Raw genomic sequence first — 20,912 nt, 5'->3', positions numbered from 1 at the left:
CTTGTTGTGCAAATGAAGCTATGGATAGCATTCATGCACCAAATATTGCCTTGGCCCAGTGCCAACTTCTCCTAAGGCCTTAAGTCCTGGACTCTTATACAATCTAGCAATCAGGTAAAATAGATAAGATCCCATATAAAATTGTTTTTGGTTTTGTACGGTTCTAAGTTGCAACTGTAGGTTCTCACTTATGATCCTAGCCCAATCAAATCTTCTTTTTCCTTTTTCAATTTCATCGATAAATAAGTACATCCAATTTTCAAATTGCGTACCTTGAGCTAGGCCCATGATCCAGCTGAGAAGCACAATGAGATCTCCATATTCTGATTTGAAGTCCGCCACTGTAAGCTTTGACGACTTAGTTATGCCCTTCTTTCCTTCGTGTAGCCAATCCTACTTTAGATGTGTGAAATAGGCCTCCTAGTTATCCTGAAATGATTTAGCTGCCTGATCCATCATCACTACTGTCATGCTCTTGTATTGGGGAATGTTAAATGCCTCTTCAATCGATTGTCCACCAATATTGGCCAACACCCTCTTCCCTTCATCAAAAATGATGGATTTACTAATCAGATCAAACCTGGATGCGCATTACATAACCAATTCCGGATAGGGTAATGTAGGAGGAAAAGTTGTCATGTGTACAATTCTGCTCTTGTATATCTTCTTTGCCAAAGGGAATTGTCCTTCCTTTAGTTTGTCCTTTACCTATATCATGTTTACTGTTCCGACATTGGTATTGATTATTCGCCTCATTTTTGAGAAGAAAGTTGTTTTGGGCATCATATCCTCTTTGTCTCTCTTAGTGTTTGTTCCCTTAGGATTCTTGCTTACACTAACATCTACCATCTCGTCAACCTATGATAGGATGGTTGAGTGGTGGATAGTGAATGAAATAAGAACCAAGGGAGACAATATCTAGACAAGAACGAAAGAAGGAAATCAGCTTAAGGACCCCTTTCAACTCTAAATGATTTAAAGTTACCTTTACTAATAGTCGGATCTCCTTTTTGGAATTTAGGATCAGACTTGAGAATTTCAAATCCCTTGCAAATCTTGATGCCCTAGCTGGAAAAATCAGAATTTAGTGCTGTAGGAATTGTCCACCATTTGCCCCCAAAAAAATCAAACCTTTGATAACAATAATCTCCTCCAAGCAAAATCGCCCAAATTAGGGCAAAAATTGCAGCTTCCAAGCAAAAATCAGACCTTGCGAAAATTGCTTAACAACGGAAAGTTTCAAGTCTGCCCTCCAAAAGTCACCTAGGGCATAAATTGCAGCCCTAATAGAAGGAGAAAATCACCCAACAATGCAAAATCTGCCTCTCAAAAAAAATCGCCAAAGTCTGAAAATGTTTACAATTGCAAGCAAAATTGTCCAACAATGCAAAATCTGCTCTCCCAAGAGAAATCGCCAAAGATTTAGAGCTGCTCCAAGTCAAAATCACTAACACCATGAGGAGGAAGAGTGAGAAGTGAGGAGAAAAGAGGAAAGAGCTTCCTCTTATACCCAACTTGCCTCTCCTTCCTAGCTGGCCGACTGGGACCCTGGGAGCAAGAAAATATTAATCAGAACACCAAAATTGGCCCTCAATTAAATGCTTAGCCAAATATTAACTTTGCCAATATGAAATTTACTTTTTTAAATTGCCAATTAAACCCAAAATTGCAAAAGGAAAGTAAATAATGCCTTGGAGATGCTAAATGTTTCCATTTAATGATAATTTAGCAATTAATATGTCATTAAAATCAGATTTTGGCTAGCCAAAAGCCATTTTTCAGTATTAAATTACCAATTTCATTAAAGGCTTAAAATTTTCAAGGCAATTTTAATCTATTAAAGCCAGATTTTATTTTATTTTGCAATTCAATTCAAATCGATTTTGCTAAGCAATTTTAGTTTTTGACAAAAATAAAATCATTTCTAGAGTCTAAAATTGATTTTGCAATTTAATTTCATCTTCACAAAAGAAAATTTTATTTCACCTTTTGAAAATTACCCAAATTTACACAATTATATCCAAATTTTCAAAAGATATCGTCTAAGTACAAAATTTACAATTTTATCCTACCAAGTGTTGCTTTTGAAAAATTTGTTCGGCCTAGGATGAAATTGGTTGTTTTAGAAAATCAAGTTGAAAGCGGGTGAAAATAAACCTAGCCCAATCACCTCTGGCCCTAAAGGTGTCCAAGACTTTAAAAAAATTTCAAAAAATCAAATTAAATTTTTTTGGACAGCTCAAAAATTTGCCAAGGTGACTTAAAAAAGGGGGTCCCCAAAGTTTTTGGGGCGATGGTGTGAGAACCTCATAATAGGATGTTGATGGGCAACTCACAAAGACATATGATGGTTCTCCTACCAGTCTTGAAGGTGTTGTGTTTGGTTAGAGTCTATATAAAGAATGGCAAGATGTTTCTAAAGAGAGTTCAAAGGGAAATTACATGCTAGATGATGAAGCTTCTATTGACAAGGATATGCAAGGATTGTTGAGTGGTGATCAAGTTGCTCCCATGGAAAAGGAAAATAAAGAACAATTTGGGTTGATGCTATAGTTGGATATTGTGTTCGAGCAACTTGGAGAGTATTTGATGGAGAGAATATCAAAAAATCCTTGATTTTTGAGGATACACTTGAGGAGATTCACAAGGATTCATGGTTCACTGTTCATAGGGATAAGCCCCCAAAGACGATATTTCATGAGCTTGATTCCAAGATTGCTCCTGCCTAGACTACCAATGAGTTTGATGTAGATGTTAGAGGGAAGATTCATCATCAATTGCAACCTCCTGAAGCTGTGAATGATCAATTGAGGTTTAAACAAGAGTTACCACCTGAAGCACACCAGGTTGTTTCTTTCCCTGCTCTTAAAGACGAAAGGTTTGAGAGTTTTTATTTTGATTATGGAAATTCTTGAGAAACAACTTGTATTTGGATTAATCATGGATTCATGGACCCTATGAGTTGCGTCAATTGTTGGTCTTGCATGATAATTTTCTAGACTTGGAGTTTGAGGTGACAATTTTTTTTTCAGAGTACAAGGATGAGTTTGCGAAATTGAGAACTATCACCCAAACCTTGTTACTTTTGAACATCTTGAGAAACCATGTTAGATCCAGTGTATATATCAGATGAGTTAGTGTTGTCCCTTTAGAGTCTTGTACATAGTTAGGCTAGATTTGTCTTGGACTATTTGGTTCAGGAGAGTAGTTTAGTTTGTTTTCGTGTTGACTTAGATTAGGTGTCCTTTCTGTTCCTTAGAGTAGAATGCGTCTTGGACCATTTGGCCCAAGGAGTAGAGTAGCAATTAGTTGAGTGGTCAGACTTCATTTTAAGAAAGTTAGGAAGGTAAAGGTCATTAAAGCATTATCACCCCCATCATCACAACCATCAATATCATCTGGTACTCATACCATCATCGCCACCACCATCACACTAAAAGTTCAAGTTGTCCTTAAACAAATAGTGTAAGGCTGCCTACGTGATTACCAGCAAATCACATCGATAACTAAGTTAGTATCCTCAGGTGTACGGAACATTGGAGTTTTGCTTATGTCTTCATAAGTATTAACTTTTCAAAAGAGGAATTGAGGACTTGATATTCCATATCAAATGTTTAATTGCTATATGTTATGTAGTGGTACAAAACTGACATCAACAAGCGGCTATATTTCTATAATGTTTTCCATTGGCCTTATATTATTTTGTTTGGGTGTATTTATTATATTTGCCACATTAAACTGGCAGTCGTGTACCTTGCAACTCCTTGCCACCTTTGCAATATTGCTTGTAACTGAGCATGCAGCCGAGAAGGCTAAGTTATGGTACGAAAGCTCATTCTAATATAACATTCTTGTTCTAGCGGAAACCACCACTGCATGCAAAGTTATTTCTTGCTTTTGCTCCCAACTTGCTTCGCATTCATCCCTACAAGATTCTGCACCTTCTATAGATGATTGAAATCAAATTAGTCATTACTGCAGTAGCCAATCATGCATCCTTACTAACATAAGTCTTTGGTGCTTGGACAATCGAGTATCAATTCAAATTGTTCAGGCCGTGCAAGAATGACCACCATTTTCAGGTCATGATATCATCATTGCTAGCTTATGTTATATTTTTCAAATGATATATTGAGGCATGTATGAAGTCGTTCATGAAACATTGATTTGAATCGATCATGATATGAAGCAATGTTCTCTCTTTTTGCACACATAGTAAGAATGATTTAGAACTATGGCATTCTCTCATTAAAGAAACTCTCTCTCTCCAAGATCATGAATACTGGAGTATAAACTTATACAAGGATATTTAAATATATATCTCCTGCGATAAGTAATAGCACCTTGTGAATTCAAATAGTATTGTTTTCAAATTCTTTGTAATGCCAGCACCAGAATGGTTGATACATTGGTCGTGCGTAAATGCATTAACATTCATCTATCTTTTATTTTGTGAACGCAAAAAAAGGCATATGTATTGTCCGTGCAAATACATGTTTTAGCATTCTTCTATCTTTTATTATGTCAAATGCCAAAATGGCAGATGTATTGTCTATGCATATAAATGTGTTAAACATTCAGCCTTCTTTTATAAATGCCAAGGCCAGATCAGCAAAAACATTAATTGTGACTACAAATGTTCCTACATCAACCTAGTGAATCGTCCAGGAAGACCAGCATGGTCAAGATGAAGGGTGTAGATTGGAAATCATTGAACTATGGTTTATTTTGCATGATAAAAGAAAGGAACCATCTGTAACTCAAAGCAAGTAGTAACGATTAGTTTAAAACCCATGTCAGCTCATGATAGTCCTTAGTGTAGTCTTGTTCTCAAGTTGAGCAGTGGTTGATTGGATACATAGTGCCTCGACAAATCCTCGGCCAAGGTAGCTTAGTGGCATGCTTGCTACTATGATCACTAGATGTTAGCGTGCTAACAGTTGGTCGATAGGTGTATGGAAGGTATCCTATGCCTAGCTAACTATTTAGCCAACGCTCTAACACCAGGATGCTCAGTGGCTGGATAGTGGTGCCCCAAGCCTAATTCCCAGAGTAGGGAGGGCCTTTCTCGAAAGAGATTGTGTGGGGATGCTTAAGGGTTCACACTTGGGAGGTTAAGCCCATGGCAATGCTTCTCCTCTCCTCTGATAGACAAGGCTTGCACAACTCAAGGTCAAAGTCTTTAAGCAACCATCTGAAAGTAGGGTACTTTACTTTATATTTATGTTCTACATTTCAATTAAGTATTATAGTTAGATGATATGGTTAGTAGCTCTTTATTGGATTAAAGCGGTTAATTCAGTTACTTATTTACATTTTTATGTATAAATGGAAAGGAAAAGAATAGCCATGCATAGGTAGTTATAATTGTTTTTCATGTTACATTGAAAAGAAGTGTTAATTTTAGACATTTCCAATTCATTAATTTAGTATAAATTTTTAGCATGTTACAAGTGTAGTGCTCCCTATGTCTATGACAACATGTAGAAAACTATAAACTAGATTTTAGGAACCATCTAGAAAACACATGTTTTCTCAACTGCTTTAAGGATATCTTGTTGTTGAAAGCAAGTATCCTCAATTTTCTTCCTTGTGATGTCTCTTCAGTTGCCATCATAAGGAGTGGGGCATACATACAAGCTCCCTGATACCTTGCATGCAGCTTTTTCATTTATTAATCCATAGATTGATCACTTTTCACAAATTCGCATGGAATTTCCATAAGACTAATCCCTGAACATGCAGTCATATGGATTTTCCATAAAACTAATCCCTAGACATGGATCCACATGGAGACAATGCTTTCCATAAGATTGATCCACATAAGGTGCCCTACGTGCAAAGACATTTTTGAGCTGCCCACTAGGTGTAAATTTCTCGAGTTAGAGTTCACTAACATTACATAATTTGCTAGACTATCAATTCTCCTTTCCCTCTTCTCCCCATGGATCACCTAAGCATAAAACAATTTGCTTGCCTATTCGATACATTCTCTCTCTCTCTCTCTCTCTCTCTCTCTCTCTCTCTCTCTCTCTCTCTCTCTCTCTCTCTCTCTCTCTCTCTCTATGTGTGCTATGTTGTGGGTTAGACCATGAAGCTTGTTCTTCCTATGTAATTACTTGTGCTCTTACAATAGCTTTCCAGACATGATATTAATGGTTGGGACTTTCTCAATTTAGGTCTCTTCTACTAGTTGATTTGGGGTTTTGTCTGGTACTAACCCCTTTTGTGTCTTTTGTCTTTTCTTTTGGCACATTTTTGTGCCCTTGTGCATGGATGTGGAGTGAAGATCCTTACTTTGGGGGCTTACCTCCTTGAACTTAGTGGTGCCTTACCTTTTTGCAATTCGTCATGTTCACCATCTTTCTCATCTATTTCTTCTATCTCTTCCTTTACCGTGAGCATGAGTTTGTCTCATACTCCCGCTAAAGTGAGGCTACATATATAGTCCTAAAAAGTAAGCACTTAATTTGTGTTCAATTTGGGACCCCTTTTTAGCCTACTTTATTGGGTTTCTTGTGGTAGGACCTTATATTGCACTTAAATCCGTATTTAATTCAAACATGCATCTTCCTTCCCCTTTAATCTAGTTTAAACTCGAGGTTGGCTCTAGTTTCTATGAATAATTTCTCATTTTTTCATCCATTCACATAAATCGTCTTCCACCTAGGCTCTTTACATGTATTTTCAAATTTTAGGATTTGCCCTAATTTCTTGGGACTATGGTTTTCACCGCCCCTTTTTGGCACACTCCTAGGTCTTAGGCAAACTTTGAAAACATATGCTTGGACAAGATCAACTAAGTCAGCCTTGTGTTGGACAAGGTCGCCTAAGTCAGCCATGTCTTAGGGCATTGCAATTTAGTGGGCTTCGAGCCATGTGTAGGGGTTTTTCTTTTAGATATTTTATTGGGGTTCGCACTATGAAATCTTAGCCCTAAAATGTGCATAAAAGGAGACCTCTTCCTCTAATTTTCACATCTATTATTCCATACATATCTCATATTCATGCAATTATTATCAAGCAAAGCTATTTTGCATTCAAGACAAGCAAGCAAGCATTTCATTGGAGGCATCCATTATCAAGCATTCAAGATTCAAGTCTTCATTGCCACTCATGCATGCATAACATTTCCTTCCATAAATCTAGCTCTTTTCCCCAATGGAGGTCAAGCAAAGGAGTTTGCAATTAAGAAAGGAGACCTGCATTCTTTCACTACGTCTTCTTCTTCAATTCAACATTGTGACAATTACATCTCATGAGGTTTTGTCCTACATGATGATTTTTGTGTCGAGTCAAAGCTATTGCATCAACATACTTGATCACATACTTAGAGACAAATGCATCTACACGGTATGATATACTCCACTCTTTAGATCTAACATTTGCTACATGTCAGAATTCTTTCAACTTACATTTATTTCGTTTCAAGTTTGATTTCTAAACAGGGGTTTGACTGAGGTGAACCGTCCCCTCAACCTTCTTTCACTTCTTTTCTATTTGCAAGAACACATTACGAAGTTTTAGATCTTGATTTTAGGAGTTACAAAACTAGTTGCAAGTCCTTTGCAGTTCATATTAGTTTTTTAGCCAAAAAGGACTAGGTCGACGTTCTTGGACTAGGTTGACTTTTTTGACAGTCCTTTGGATTTGAGATTTTCACAAACAGAAGTTGCAAGTGTTAGGAGTGCCAAATGCATGCCGGATTTTGACAGCTCTGACATGTAAATGAATATCAGATTTAGATGTAAGGAATTTTTAATTTTATTTCAAGTTATATCCTTGACTGACTTTACCTATTTCTACTAATGTTGTGCATTTTGTAGAATAAGAATGATAGATTTGAATCAGCTAAGTATATTTGTTGCAATTGCTTGAGAAAGTACATTGCTACATATTTATATGCCATTCAAGGGGCATGTCTCATGTTGAGCATGTCCCTACATGGGCATTGTCCATGTAGGGACATGCCTCTACTTGAGGCATGTCCTACCCACATCGGGTGACTCTTCGTAAATAAGACAAAGTGCCAATTTATTATGGAGTTGCTGCATTAGTGATTGCAGGCAGCAATCAATTTGAATCGCTGCATTTAGTAATCACAGCCAATGATTATTTTGAATTGCTGTACTAGTAATCAAGGAATTATTAAGATAATATCTTTAATATCTTATCTCCTTAGTTAAATACTTTCTGTAATGGTCAACTACTTGTCTGTAGTCCGTCTTTCAGTCTAGATAGGAATGTTTCCTATCCTACCTCTTTTGTCTTCAGTCCAGATAGGAATGTTTCCTATCCTATGTTCAGTTTTGTTTCTAATTTCATCTTCAGCCTACATTGTTTCTAAAAACATCCTTGTAATTCTTTATAAGGAACACATTTGTTCCTCTGTTAATCAATCATCCGTTAATCTGCCAATTCTTGAAAAGGTTGGATTTTTTTTTTTAAATAATAATTTCTTATTGAAATTATCTAAACCTTATTTTCAAAATTATTCTTTCTCTAAATTGTTTTGCTTCATTATACCTAGTTTAGGCTAGGGTTTGAGATGACAAAAATCTGCAATTTGGGTCTGTAAAGCGCAGCATCAATCTACAAATCACGAGTTCCTTGATTGAATCGTGTAGGGTTTGTTACTCACGATTTGCAAACAGCCAATTCCTGACTCGTGTAGGGTTTGTTACTAAGGGATTCAGCCTTTGCAACTACAGCAATCACGCCTCCTGTCTGCAACTTACACGTTTTCTCAAATCACGTTTTTTCTGAAGTCGCGGTTTGCCAAACACAGCGTTTTTGAGGGTGAAATCACAGTTTTTTTTGCTAAAAACTGCTTGCCTATGCTGTCTCAGACAAAAACGCCCCTATTCTAATCAAAATTGGGCATTTTTCAGACCTGCAAACACCTTTTTTTTTGCTGTTTTGACCTCCATGTCTGCCGACTGATTTTTTGGCTCGAAACCCTAATTTTTGGGGTCGGAAAAAAATTTTGTTTTCATATTCTTGGTGGGTTTTTCGAGATCTCAAATGGGTCTTCCTCAGATTTTTGTGGGTGCCTTGTTTTTCATGCCTCAATTTTCAACCCTACGGATTTGAAATCCGACTTCAAATTCTTTCTGGGTTTTGTATCAGTTCCTCTGGGTACCTATCGATTTTTTCTAGGTCAACTAGGAATTTGCCTTGAAATCCGTGTTTGTTGAATTTCAGTCTTGAAGTCTGTACCTAAATCCTTCAAAATGGCATCTTTGACTAATCTGATGTTGGAGGGCAGTCTACAATTCAATGGCCACAATTATAACCACTGGAAGCAGTGCATATTAACCATCTTCGAGTATTGTTGTTTGGATGAGCTTGTTCTAGGCACAAAGACTCGTCCGACCTCTGACCAAGCACAACAGCACAAGTTGTCGAGCTTAGATCAAGGTGAAGCTACATTTTTCACCTTTTGAATCTATTTCTGTTTTTCTGGGTTTGTTGATTTTCTCCTTAAAAATCATTTCATGTTGTCTATAATACGCAAGGTTGCGTGAGATTTTGGGTTTTACCATTTTTTCCACAAAAACGAAATTTTGTAATTGCAATCTGTTTTAAGTCATAGCACTCTTCTGGCAGAGCTTCTTGGTTTCAGCATTTTGTAGATCCAGGGAGGGTCTCAATTATCCCAGAATGTTCCAACATCCGTACATTGACCATTAAGGGAGGGTATTAAGATAATATTTTTAATATCTTATCTCTTTAGTTAAATATTTTCTATAATGGTCAACCACTTGTCTGTAATCCATTTTTCAGTCTAGATAGGAATGTTTCTTATCCTGTCTCTTTTGTCTTCAGTTCAAATAGGAATGTTTCCTATCCTGTCTTCAGTTTTGTTTCTAATTTCATCTTCAGTCTATGTTGTTTCTTTTAAAAACAACGTCCTTGTAATTCTTTATAAGGAACACATTTGTTCCTCTGTTAATCAATCATTCGGAAATCCGTTAATCTGCCAATTCTTGAATCTTGTAACAGGAATAAGCATAGTTTAAATTTTTTTTTTATCAAAACAAAGATCTCATCAATTTCTTAGATTCAATAATCAGAGATAATAAATATATTACTCAAAATGAAACTGATTATATATCAGTTTAAGTTGCATAATATGATTAATAATTATTTAGTAGCCATATGCATATATGTGTATATGTATATTTAATATGTATAAAAATATTAAATATATCTATACATATGTGTGTGTGTGTGTATGATAGCAAGACGATTATATAAATAACTATTAATTAACTATTATAGAATCAATACTTACAATAATTTTGAGTAGAATGCAGATGACAGATAATGGATTTCTTCAAGATTTAATTTGTCAATGTGATGTAATCCGACCGATGCTGCCAATCATTAACAACCAGTTGCAAGCCCTTTACAGTACATATTAGTTTTTTAGCCAAAAGGACAAGGTCAACTTTCTTGGACTAGATCGACTTTTTCGACACTATCCTTTGGCTTTGAGATTTTCACAGACAAAAGTTACAAGAGTTGGAGTGCAGATCCATACCTGATTTTGACAGTTCTGATGCAGTCAAAGCCAGATCTGAAGTTCACTTTTGCCTCCTAGTTCCATGGTGAGTCCTTTCTTATTATTTTCCTCTTCCCCTTTGATTTACCTTGCTTTAGGCATTCATCAGATATACATATCTCTATCATCCCTATCATAAGGAATCACCAAAACCCTAAATTGCGTGGATCACAAATTGGCACCCTTACTCTTTTGGTTGTGCTAATGGGATTCACCTTGTTGGGGGTTTTGTATTCCAATGTATGTATAAATTTAATAGAAGCACAAGTCGTTTGTTTTGGGAATAAATTAGCAAACCACGGGAGTAAGATTTATTGAAAAAATGGGGGAAAAAAGCTGCAAAAAATTGGATTTATAAAAAAAAATGTGAAACTTGAAGAAAAAACAGTCAAGAACTACTTTAAAAAATTAAGGATATTTTCACAGCATAGATGATAAAGAAATTATATAATGATTCAAAGCACTTGCACAACCTCCTCCTAAGATATTTTTAACTTGGAGCACTCAAAGTTTATTTTAGTATACATTTCATCAAGCTATGATTTAAAGTAGCACCAAAATACGATGTGCTTTAGTATTTTCCCAAATCAGAATGAAGCTTTCTTTGCAAGATATTGTCAATAAGAAGAAACTTTATGTAACATGCCAAAAATCTTTAGTCTAATTGACCGATTAAATAAAGGATAAAATATTACAATCTTAACTGGATGAAGGAGATATAGTTAAAATAGTATTTCTACTCTTTCACATGAAGGGAAAACGCAAATTGACTATAATTTACATTTCTAATTAACTAGAAACTAACAACTGTTTCAACTCTAGATTCACTTGACATTCAATTATTAACTACCATTCCACTCCCATTTCATAATTAATTTATTGACATAAGGAAATATTTATGTACATGATCGCAATATATTCATCAAATGAAATACGAGAATCATGAAATATATACCAGAGAATAAGCAATTGATTTCCATGTCTTGTGCAAGCTTTGGCCTCTAGAGAGAGGAGAAGCATTGCCATTGACTTAACCTCCCAACCACGGACCTTAAGTATCCCCACACAATCTCCATTGAGAAAGGCCCTCCCTACCTTGGGAGTTGGCTTGGGACACCCTTGTCCAGCCACTGAGCATCCTAGTGTTAAGAGTGTCGACTAGTCAACTGATGAGGTTGTGGACACTTTCCAATCAACCTATCATACCACTGCTAGCACTCTGACCTCTGATGATCACAGTGACAATCATGCCATTAACTACCTTGGCCAAGGATTTCGGATGGGCAACTTAGAGGCTTGATCGCCCACCGCTCGACTTGACAACAAGAATGTACACAAATGATTTCCATGAGCTAACTTGGCTACTAATTTAGAATGTTATTACTGATTATAATATCCTTCCATTGCAAGATTATTCCCACTCTCTCTTCATCTCGACCATGCTGGTCCTCATGGATGTTCACTAGGGAGGTTCATTATATGATATTTGGTTCAAATAGTACTTATACATTTGCCATCTTTCATGCATCATAAGCGAGTTAAGCCTTCATTCTGATTATTATTTTACCATATAGAGCAGCATCCCATCTCAAAGGTATATTAACCATATCTTAGTATGGGTCAGCACTCATGGCAGACACATGTGTTTTCGATTTCAAAATCTTATCACAGGCAAAGCATTTCGGCAATCAAATAATTCCTTTCTTGTAACAAGTTTATAGTACAAAAAGAATGCCTCAAAATAATACATCCAATTCTAGACTTTCAATGGAAAACAAATATAGAGGCCGGCTCTAAGAAGCAAACGACATGTTCTGATAGCATAACATAAGCATTGATGGACTGTATGTAAATGTAGAGCATGGTCTATTTCAGTCTGCACGATTTGAGAAGTATGGATAGAGCACCCGCCTATGCTACCAAGCTTTCAATGGCATCCAGAAAGGAATACTGGAATAATTCACAAGCCTGGCATAAAGAAAACACAGCCACTGATTATAATCACCCTCTTACTTGGGAACGAACAGAGACAATTTTAGCTTGAAAAAGGAAGGATTTTTGTGGTGAGAAAAGTATGAAAATGAACACCCGAGAGGGTGAGAACAAAGAGTATATAATGCATCCAAAGAGAGTGTGCATGCTTAGTTATGCAAAGATGGAGGTGGCAAGGAAAAAGTTCTCACAGCCTTTCAAATACATTTTTTTAATAAAGAAAAGGACTATAGCCCAATGTCATAAAGGCAACAAGAATCAAGGCAATTAAGTAAATAAGAAGAAATCATAGCTAAGGTTTGAAATAAAGAATAAGGGTGGCAAGAACATCTTTGCTCATGCCTTAGTATATTAATGTCGCCCATTTATATTCAAGTTTGTTTGAGTAGCCTTAATATGCATGTATATGTGTGTGTGTCCGTGTGTGTCTGTGTCTACATATGTACACATTTTATACCCACACAAGTATGAGTATAGACACGATATTGTTATACTAAGATGTGATAGCGTTTGCAAAGTACACTGAGATTTATCCCCATAATGAAGGTAATATTTCTTATTTGAGTTTTTATAATGTTTTAATTTTAACCGGTTAGCTCATAGTCATCCTTTGTACTTTATTTCTTGTCTAGTCGTTTCATCCTTGGTCTAGGTGGTTAGAGTTCATATTTGATGGTTGACAATGGATTTGGGTTTCCCATTCCTAACTCGCAACACTTCCCCCCTTCATCATGCTCTTGCAAAATGGAAATGGTTCCAAGTAATAACATATTTCCATAATTTGAAATAATAATAAAATATCACATAAACATTTCCAATTTCTAAGATATTCAATTTTCAATTCTCATCATAACGTTAACTAACATGTCACATGAAGTAATAACTAATAACCAAAATTCCACTTCACAAGAATCAAAATATCTCAACAACTTTACCGATAAATCAATTTCACATGAACAATATTTCAACAAATTTACCGAATAACTAACTTCACATTAATTTCCAAAGGCTAAAAAATTATTTTCAAATGTAGCAAAATTTGGGATTTAAAACTTTCATATTCATATAAGTAGAATTCATTTGCAATATCACTTTTAGGATCCATTTGTGTAGTTTTTGAGTCAAACACATTGACCCAAAGTTCATGAATAGTAATTTAAAAGATTCCATCTCTCATGAGAACAAATGGAACACTTAGCATTCATTGCATCTAGGCAATGCTCACAGAGGTGAAGCATTAGGACTTGTTGAAAGTCACCCATCCTAGTTTTACTCCAACACAAGTCTGCTTAACCATGAAGTTCCCTCGAAGGTTAATTCCACTTGCTTGCAACCCACTTTACAAAACCTTTTGCAAAAGTGTTGTGCTTTACAAACCATTCATTAAAAGCCTTCTTAAGATCATCAATTGATAAGTAGAAAAATATTTTCCACAACAAATCCAATTGTGATATTGCTATCAGGATTCAACTCATTGACCAAGGTTTCATGAGCAGTGGTTCACAAGAACGCATCTCTCAAGAGATTGAAAGGAACACTTAGCACTCATTTCATCTAGGTGATGCTCACAGAGGTAAAGCACCAAGACTTCTCAAGAGGTCACCCATCCCAGTACTACTCCAACTCAAGCATGCTCCACAAATTTTCCTCCAAGGTTAAGCTCACTTTGCTTGCAACCTCATTTACAAAATCTTTTGCAAGTGTTGTGCCTTATGAACCATTCATTAGAAAGCCTCTTAAGCACATCAATTGATAAGTACAAGATATTTTCCACAAGTCAAATTGTGATATTGCTATCAGGATTCATCTATGAAATTTCGTAATCAAAGTCACTAACCCAAGTTTCATGAGTAGTGGCTCACAAGAACCCATTTCTCATGAGAATGAATGGAACACTTAACACACATTACATCTAGGTGATACTCACAAACGTGAACATTGAGACTTCCCAAAAGGTCACGCATCCCAGTACGACTCCAACTCAAGCACACTAAACCAAAGAGTTTCCTCCAAGGTTAAGCCCACTTTGTTTGCAACCACATTTGCAAAACCTTCAGTTAGTGTTGTGCCTTATGAACCATTCATCAGAAAGTCTCTTAGTCTCATCAATTGATAAGTAAGATAATTCATTTTCTAGAATACTCTCAAGTTCCTTTTTATTATATATACTCAATAAACAATTATATGCAAAGTTGGCTTGATATACATGTGTGAAATGATATATACACATGTATATACCAAAACAATTTTATATAAGTTGATCTTAGAAACTGAATTGCATGAACTATTTAATTTAATTTTGAACAACCTTATAGATATGTAGCAATATGATTAATCATCAAACCTTACATGTCATAATTGACAAGCCTAAAATGATTATAACGATTATTGTAGAGTTCTTTGTTTTTTCCAAAATAAATAAGGCAAAACTTTGTTACCTTGCTCTTTTACATCATATCGCAATAAATAAGGCAACTTTGTTACAATCTTATTATGTTTCACATTGCAACAATTTAAATATTTGAAATTTATACAAACACAAAATCAATGTTGAAGAGAAGTAGTATCAATAAAGCTATACAATATATTCAATGTAGGAAGAGATGAAATTTTTGTTTGTAGTTGCCTATCTCCTATGCTACTTCTAGACTCTGCAAAACTTTGGGACTTTGCAAAACTTTTGACCAAGCTTTTCTAGTTGTGTCTTCAGCGTCACGTGTCAATTTCATAGACAATCACATCATGTTGCACATTTTTCCCATTAGCATCACTAGTTTCTACTAGTTTCCTGCAATCCTTTTTGGACAAATTTAGATGACAATAATGTATGAAACTAGTAGCACCTATTTGTTGATGGTTGGAAGGAAACATATTGAGAAACTTTTTCTTGAACAAAGTGTTTCAAGGCTGATTTGGTGTATACACCAGTGGTGTGAACAAATATAAAGGCAGATACAAATGCTGGAAATTTTGGTAACGGTTTGCTACCGGCATGTTGTAAGCAAGTTGCAAAGATTCCTAACCAGATTTGCTGCAAACAAGTGCTGAGATCTGAGCCTAGCAAGAATTGAATTCATGTATTTCTCTTGGCAGTGAGCCATCTGGCGATAAAGCCTTTGTAGTAATGCTGGCAGTGTGCCTTTCTGGGCAGTGAACCCACCTGCAATAAGCATCCAAGCAATGAGCCCCCTTTTGTAAAAGTAACCTTAATTGGTGTCACCTTAACCAGCGTTTATACTTGAGGATCAGCATCCTCTGCGATTTTCCCATTTTGGGTTTCCACGTAAAAATCCGGTGTTCATTGAGTATGTTTCATGTGCATGATTATTCATGTTTACACCATTGTCAGTTAAGTGGTGCAAGATTTGATTTACCTGTTTTGGATCTGTTAAATTGATAAAAGGCTTGTGTTAAAACTGATTCACCCCCACCCACCCCTCTCAGTTGTCCAGGACATTCAACAGTATTAGGGCACTAAAAACATTGAGAAGCTTGGCCAAATGACCACTAAGATTTCTAAGACTGCAATTGAAGTGAAAAACATAGCGTCAAATACTTGAGCACACGTGAAAATTCATTATTTTTCGTGTCCTTGTCAGACTGAAAATTAAGAAATTATACAAGCAGATAATTCTTAGTTGGAGAGCAAATTTTTTAAAACAAATATCCTTGGGAGATTAATTATCTTTGCTTGACAGCCTTAAACCAGATGGCCCTCGAATCGAAAGTTCTACAGAAGAAGATCCTACTTTCTGTTAAAAAGTTAGCAGTATTTATCATATTCTGCCTCTCATCTTTCCATAGATAAAGGAGTTGATCTGATTCCCAAGATTCTGTATCTAATTTCATTTCATTAATGCAAAATGCTTCAGCAAAAATTTAAAATTCACGAAACATAGATCTGCTATAAGCAAATGTCACAAGAAACAAACCAGGAGATCAGGTATTAGGAAAAATGGCATAATTTTAAGGACTGTGTAAAGAATGATTATTCATAGACAGCAAACACATAGATGACCAACAAAAACATGTCTTTCTGCAGTAAAACCATATTCAAATGAATTTACGATGCAACAACAAGTATTTACAGAATGAGAATCAGAGGTAAGAATTAATAGCATTGAATTTTGACAAAAACAAATCTAAATTTTCGAATATATATTCTACCAGACTTGGGTTCCAGATCCATGGAATAATTTAAAGCTACGAGGAATAAGAAATCATAAAATTTATCTATAACAGAATGTTGTGGGACTAATCATATTGCCTAAATTTACCATAATAATTGAATGCCAATAGATGTCAGCAAAGAGATTTGATACATGCCTTCACTGAATCAACTTCCAACAGTCATTGGTCATAGAATTAGGTTGAGATCAGAAAGATTCCCTCTGACACTTGGCATAAATTGATAGGAAGCATAAAAATAACCCTGAAGAGCTGCAATAAATAATAGCAGAGCAGTGTCATTAAAGGAGAAATAACAAAATGGATAATTTAAATTTTATGAACTTGAAAGACAGAAAATGGATAGAAAAATTTTTTAAAGCTGTGTAGATAACCTGATTGTCATCAAACCTATTTCTTGATTCAAGCTATTTCTACATATCCCTCACTACTTTTCAGGATCTGTCACTGTGTTTAGGTGGCTCGGTATCTGACAGAAATTGATGTTTTAGAGATAAACATGATTTAGCACTGATTGTAAGTACAGAACTGATAAATAAGCTAACATTAAAAGTTCAAAGTTAGTTTATGTTTAGGCTGGTAACATTGAAGCTTCCAACTAAGTGTTAGAATTTAAAATTGATGTCTTGTTGTGAGGTTTTCACGCCATCACCCCATTGCAAATGGGAGCCCCTCTTTTCACTTCAGCTGTAGGAGTAAACAGCCTTTAGGACCTTAGATAGCAACAGCTTCAAGTCTCCAAACCTTAGAATAGGAGTTGGATAAAGTCAGAGAAGTGAAGGAAGGATCAAAATCAGTGAGGTCCATGGGCTTAAGTAGGGAGTCTTGAGGTCATTTGGAGGTAACCAGGCATGGGTCTAGAGGCTAAGTCTTGCGTGAGAGATGTCAATCAGATTGAGAAAGAGTAATGAGAAACAAAGTAAGACTTCAAGCATGAGTGAGAAACATCTTCAATCCAAACTAGAGATTTTGATTGCAGCTGACTCGACAAGTGATAGCTATGAGCAAAGATTAAGGGCAAGATCAGCTAAGTTACTTGAACACAATAAGAGCAGGAGGAATTCCTCTAATCTTAGCAAGCAATTTTGCCCCATGAAATTCCTCAAATTCAGAAAACCCTGCCTTCATTTAAAACAAGTTTCTTGGTGCACTTGAACCCTCAAGTTGAATAGGGAATTAAGGATGAAATGGCAAGGTTAAGGGCAAATTTTGAGTTTAAGAAAAGAAGGTTTTATGCACGTTAAGTCAGGTCAGAATTCCTCTAATCAGAGGAATTCTGCTATGAGAAATTCCCCTATCACCAAAATTTCCACTCAGCAAGACGTCCTGGATCTTAATGGGAATTGAAGTGACTAGGTGAAGAAGAGCAAACATTAAGGTCAAAGCAATAAAGTTGTGAAGGTAGTTGTATGCACCCTAAAATGGTCGCCTAGACTATGGGCCCCCATTCTTTAATTTATCAAATGATGGAATCAATTTATCAATTTCCTGAATCAATGCCTTACAATATTTTCAATTCAAATCAATTTTCTTAATCAAATTGTAATTAATTCAATTATTTCAATATTTCCCAAGGTTTAATCATTTCATCAATAATCATATTTAATTAAAAGAAAACATCCCTTTTAAATAAATAAAATAATTTTATTTAATTAAAAGAAAAAAATTATGTTACTGAAGCTTTGCTGATATGTCGCCAACCTGCAAAAACAAATTTAGACCGAACCTCCAAGCCGTTTGGTAAATATGATCAAATCTTTGAAAATCTAGGGTTTTCATCTCCAAACAAATCTGCACAAAGAAATTAGCTCCAAAAATAACCAAAACCAGCATGTAAATGTGGGTTGCCCCACGGTGGGAGCCAAAAATGTGTGCTAAAATGTTGACACACTTCTATGATCATTATATCCAAGATTGCTCAAGAATGAGGTCTCAAATGGTGACTCGTAGCTCTCTATTCATGGAGTGCAAAAGTTTATAATGGAGACCCTCTGTTTAGACCTAGTTTGTGTTTGTGCAAGTACACCATAAAATGAGAGATTCAAAGAGGAAAAGCAAGAGTGTTAGTTTCCATGATCATCAAATATGCATGCAAATGAAAATGGAAGCTATTATATATGATAACAACGCATGAAAGCAAACTAATCTATGAAAGGAAATGCAAATGCAAGATTATTCGATGAAAGGAAATATAAATCTAATCTAACATGCGAGTGCAAGAGTAATCTCAATGGATTGCCATGGATGCATGAGAGAAGAAGACAAGAAAAGAGAAGTCGCAATGTCCAAGCTCAAGTGCTCAAGCTCTCCTCCAAAATCGCTCTCCAAACCTGTAGCATAACAATAAAATCTTGATCTATGAAAATGAGAAGGAGAGGGCTCCTTATAAAGGAAAGTGTGGAGAGGAATGCATCCTCAAGAGCAATGTGGCATAAATCCCTAAAAAGGCAAGTGAGAGGGGAAAACCCACCACTTAAAAATATGTGCAAACAAGGAATCTTTATTTATTTTTATTTGATTTATTTAATTTCTTTTCTTTTTTCATCAAAAAGACATTAAATCAAAAGCAATTCAAAATTCAATGGCCGGAATTGTAGCACTTGGAAGCAACGGATAATAGCAATTTTTTTAATATCGAAAACCGATCAGATTGGTTTGGGTGTTACACATCGTCTAATTGCCCCTAGTGTTGATCAGCATACATGGGATTTGAATAAATGGGAGGTGGTGATGCTTCTCAAATTATCCGTAGCTCACCTGAATAGGATTCAGGAAATTCATGATCAGTTGCTTGTCATTGGTCGCAAGATAGAGGAAGAGGACATTGTGGTTATCACTCTCTGGAGTTTACCAAAGTCCTACGAACATTTTATCAAGACTCTCAACATCACGTCTTCTAGTGTTGATCTAAAGTTCATGAATCTCTGCACACTTCTGCTTCAGCAAGATCAATGGAAACATCAGTTAGGTAGCAGTTCCACCTCCACCTCCACCTCCACAGAGCAAGCATTTGCTGCTAAATTCTTTCAAAAGGATAAAGGCGAGTCTCAGCCTTCTTCTCAGTAGTATTCCTCTGCGCCAACTTCAGAAAGAGCCCGAAAGAACATTCAATGCAACTATTGCCACAAGTTTGGTCACATGAAAGTTGAATGTCAAAAACGCTTAGCTACCCACTCTAAGCAAACAATGCAGAGCACACAGAGCAGATGAAATCTGCCTTCATCGCTGAAAGACCTACAAATCATGTGAAGTTGTTTGCCTAGTACATTGATTCAGACGCCTCTCATCATTTGACCCATCGTCGAGACTAGTCACTGACTACCAGCCTCACTGAGATTCTATGATTTTTGGTGGCAGAGAAGAGTACACCATTGTCAGTAAAGGCAACATTCAGATTCAATCTATCGGGAGGAATCTCATTTTCCATGATGTGTACTATGTTCTAAGGATGGAGCTAAATCTACTCTCAGACAATTAGTTGCTGCAACATTCTCCACTTAGATGTCACATTCAATTCACATCATCGTATCATCACTGATAGGGCAACTCAGTCTATTGTTGCACTAGTTCTTGAGGATCATGGTCTTTTCCGACTTATTGATTTGAGTGAGTCTCGGGACTTAGCTATGGCTGCTCGACGGTCTTCTGTTAGCACACTTTGGCATCAGCGATATGGGCACTTAAATGTGCATTATCTCTCTCAGCTTGCTCGGGAAGAGCTTGTCCTTGGTTATCCAAAGATTCAAACTTAGCAACATGGAGTTCGCAATGCATATCAGGCTGGGAAGCAACATGGAGTTCGCAATGCATGTCAGGCTGGGAAGCAACATCACACACCTTTCACCAGTGGCGATTCATGGCAAGCTTCTCAAGTACTTCAGCTTGTTCATGCTGATATCTACGGCCCTATGGCCACTCCTTTTGTTCTTGGGTCCAAGTATTTTTTGTTGTTTGTTGATGATTTCAATAGAACAATGTGGGTGTATTTTCTTAAAAAAGAAATCATATGCATTTCCTATCTTTCAGAAATTTAAACTTTTAATTGAAAAAGAGTCTGGGAAATCTATTATTATTCTTAGATCAGACAATGGGGAGGAATTTTGTTCTAATGAATTCTCTAGCTTCTTGGATACTCATGGCATTAAACGCCAGTTAACCACACCCC

At 36.1% G+C, this 20,912-nt stretch overlaps 1 protein-coding gene across 7 annotated transcripts in view; it reads right to left on the bottom strand.

Moving 5' to 3' along the window:
• LOC149564282 (uncharacterized) overlaps positions 1 to 20,912 on the bottom strand; it is a 71,764-nt gene that overhangs the window by 35,132 nt on the left and 15,720 nt on the right. For 3 of the 7 annotated variants that reach the window (XM_089827331.1, XM_089827332.1, XM_089827333.1), the window contains exons 2-4: positions 18,955 to 19,077; positions 18,449 to 18,538; positions 16,886 to 16,999 (exon numbers count right to left, since the gene is read on the bottom strand). In XM_089827331.1, coding sequence (XP_089683457.1) covers positions 18,498 to 18,538; positions 18,955 to 19,077 — 164 coding nt within the window. In that variant the 3' untranslated portion in view covers positions 16,886 to 16,999; positions 18,449 to 18,497. Of the gene's footprint in view, positions 1 to 16,836; positions 17,000 to 18,448; positions 18,539 to 18,954; positions 19,078 to 20,912 lie in introns of all 7 variants that reach the window. The other 4 variants (XM_089827334.1, XM_089827337.1, XM_089827336.1 and 1 more) reach the window with 2 other exon arrangements.

Source organism: Cupressus sempervirens, chromosome 4, assembly GCF_028749045.1.
Source record: "Cupressus sempervirens isolate cs-2001-9-10 chromosome 4, ASM2874904v1, whole genome shotgun sequence".
Taxonomy (NCBI): Eukaryota; Viridiplantae; Streptophyta; class Pinopsida; order Cupressales; family Cupressaceae; genus Cupressus; species Cupressus sempervirens.
Note: the sequence above shows the minus strand (reverse complement) of the source record. Positions and strands in the feature narration are given on the sequence as shown.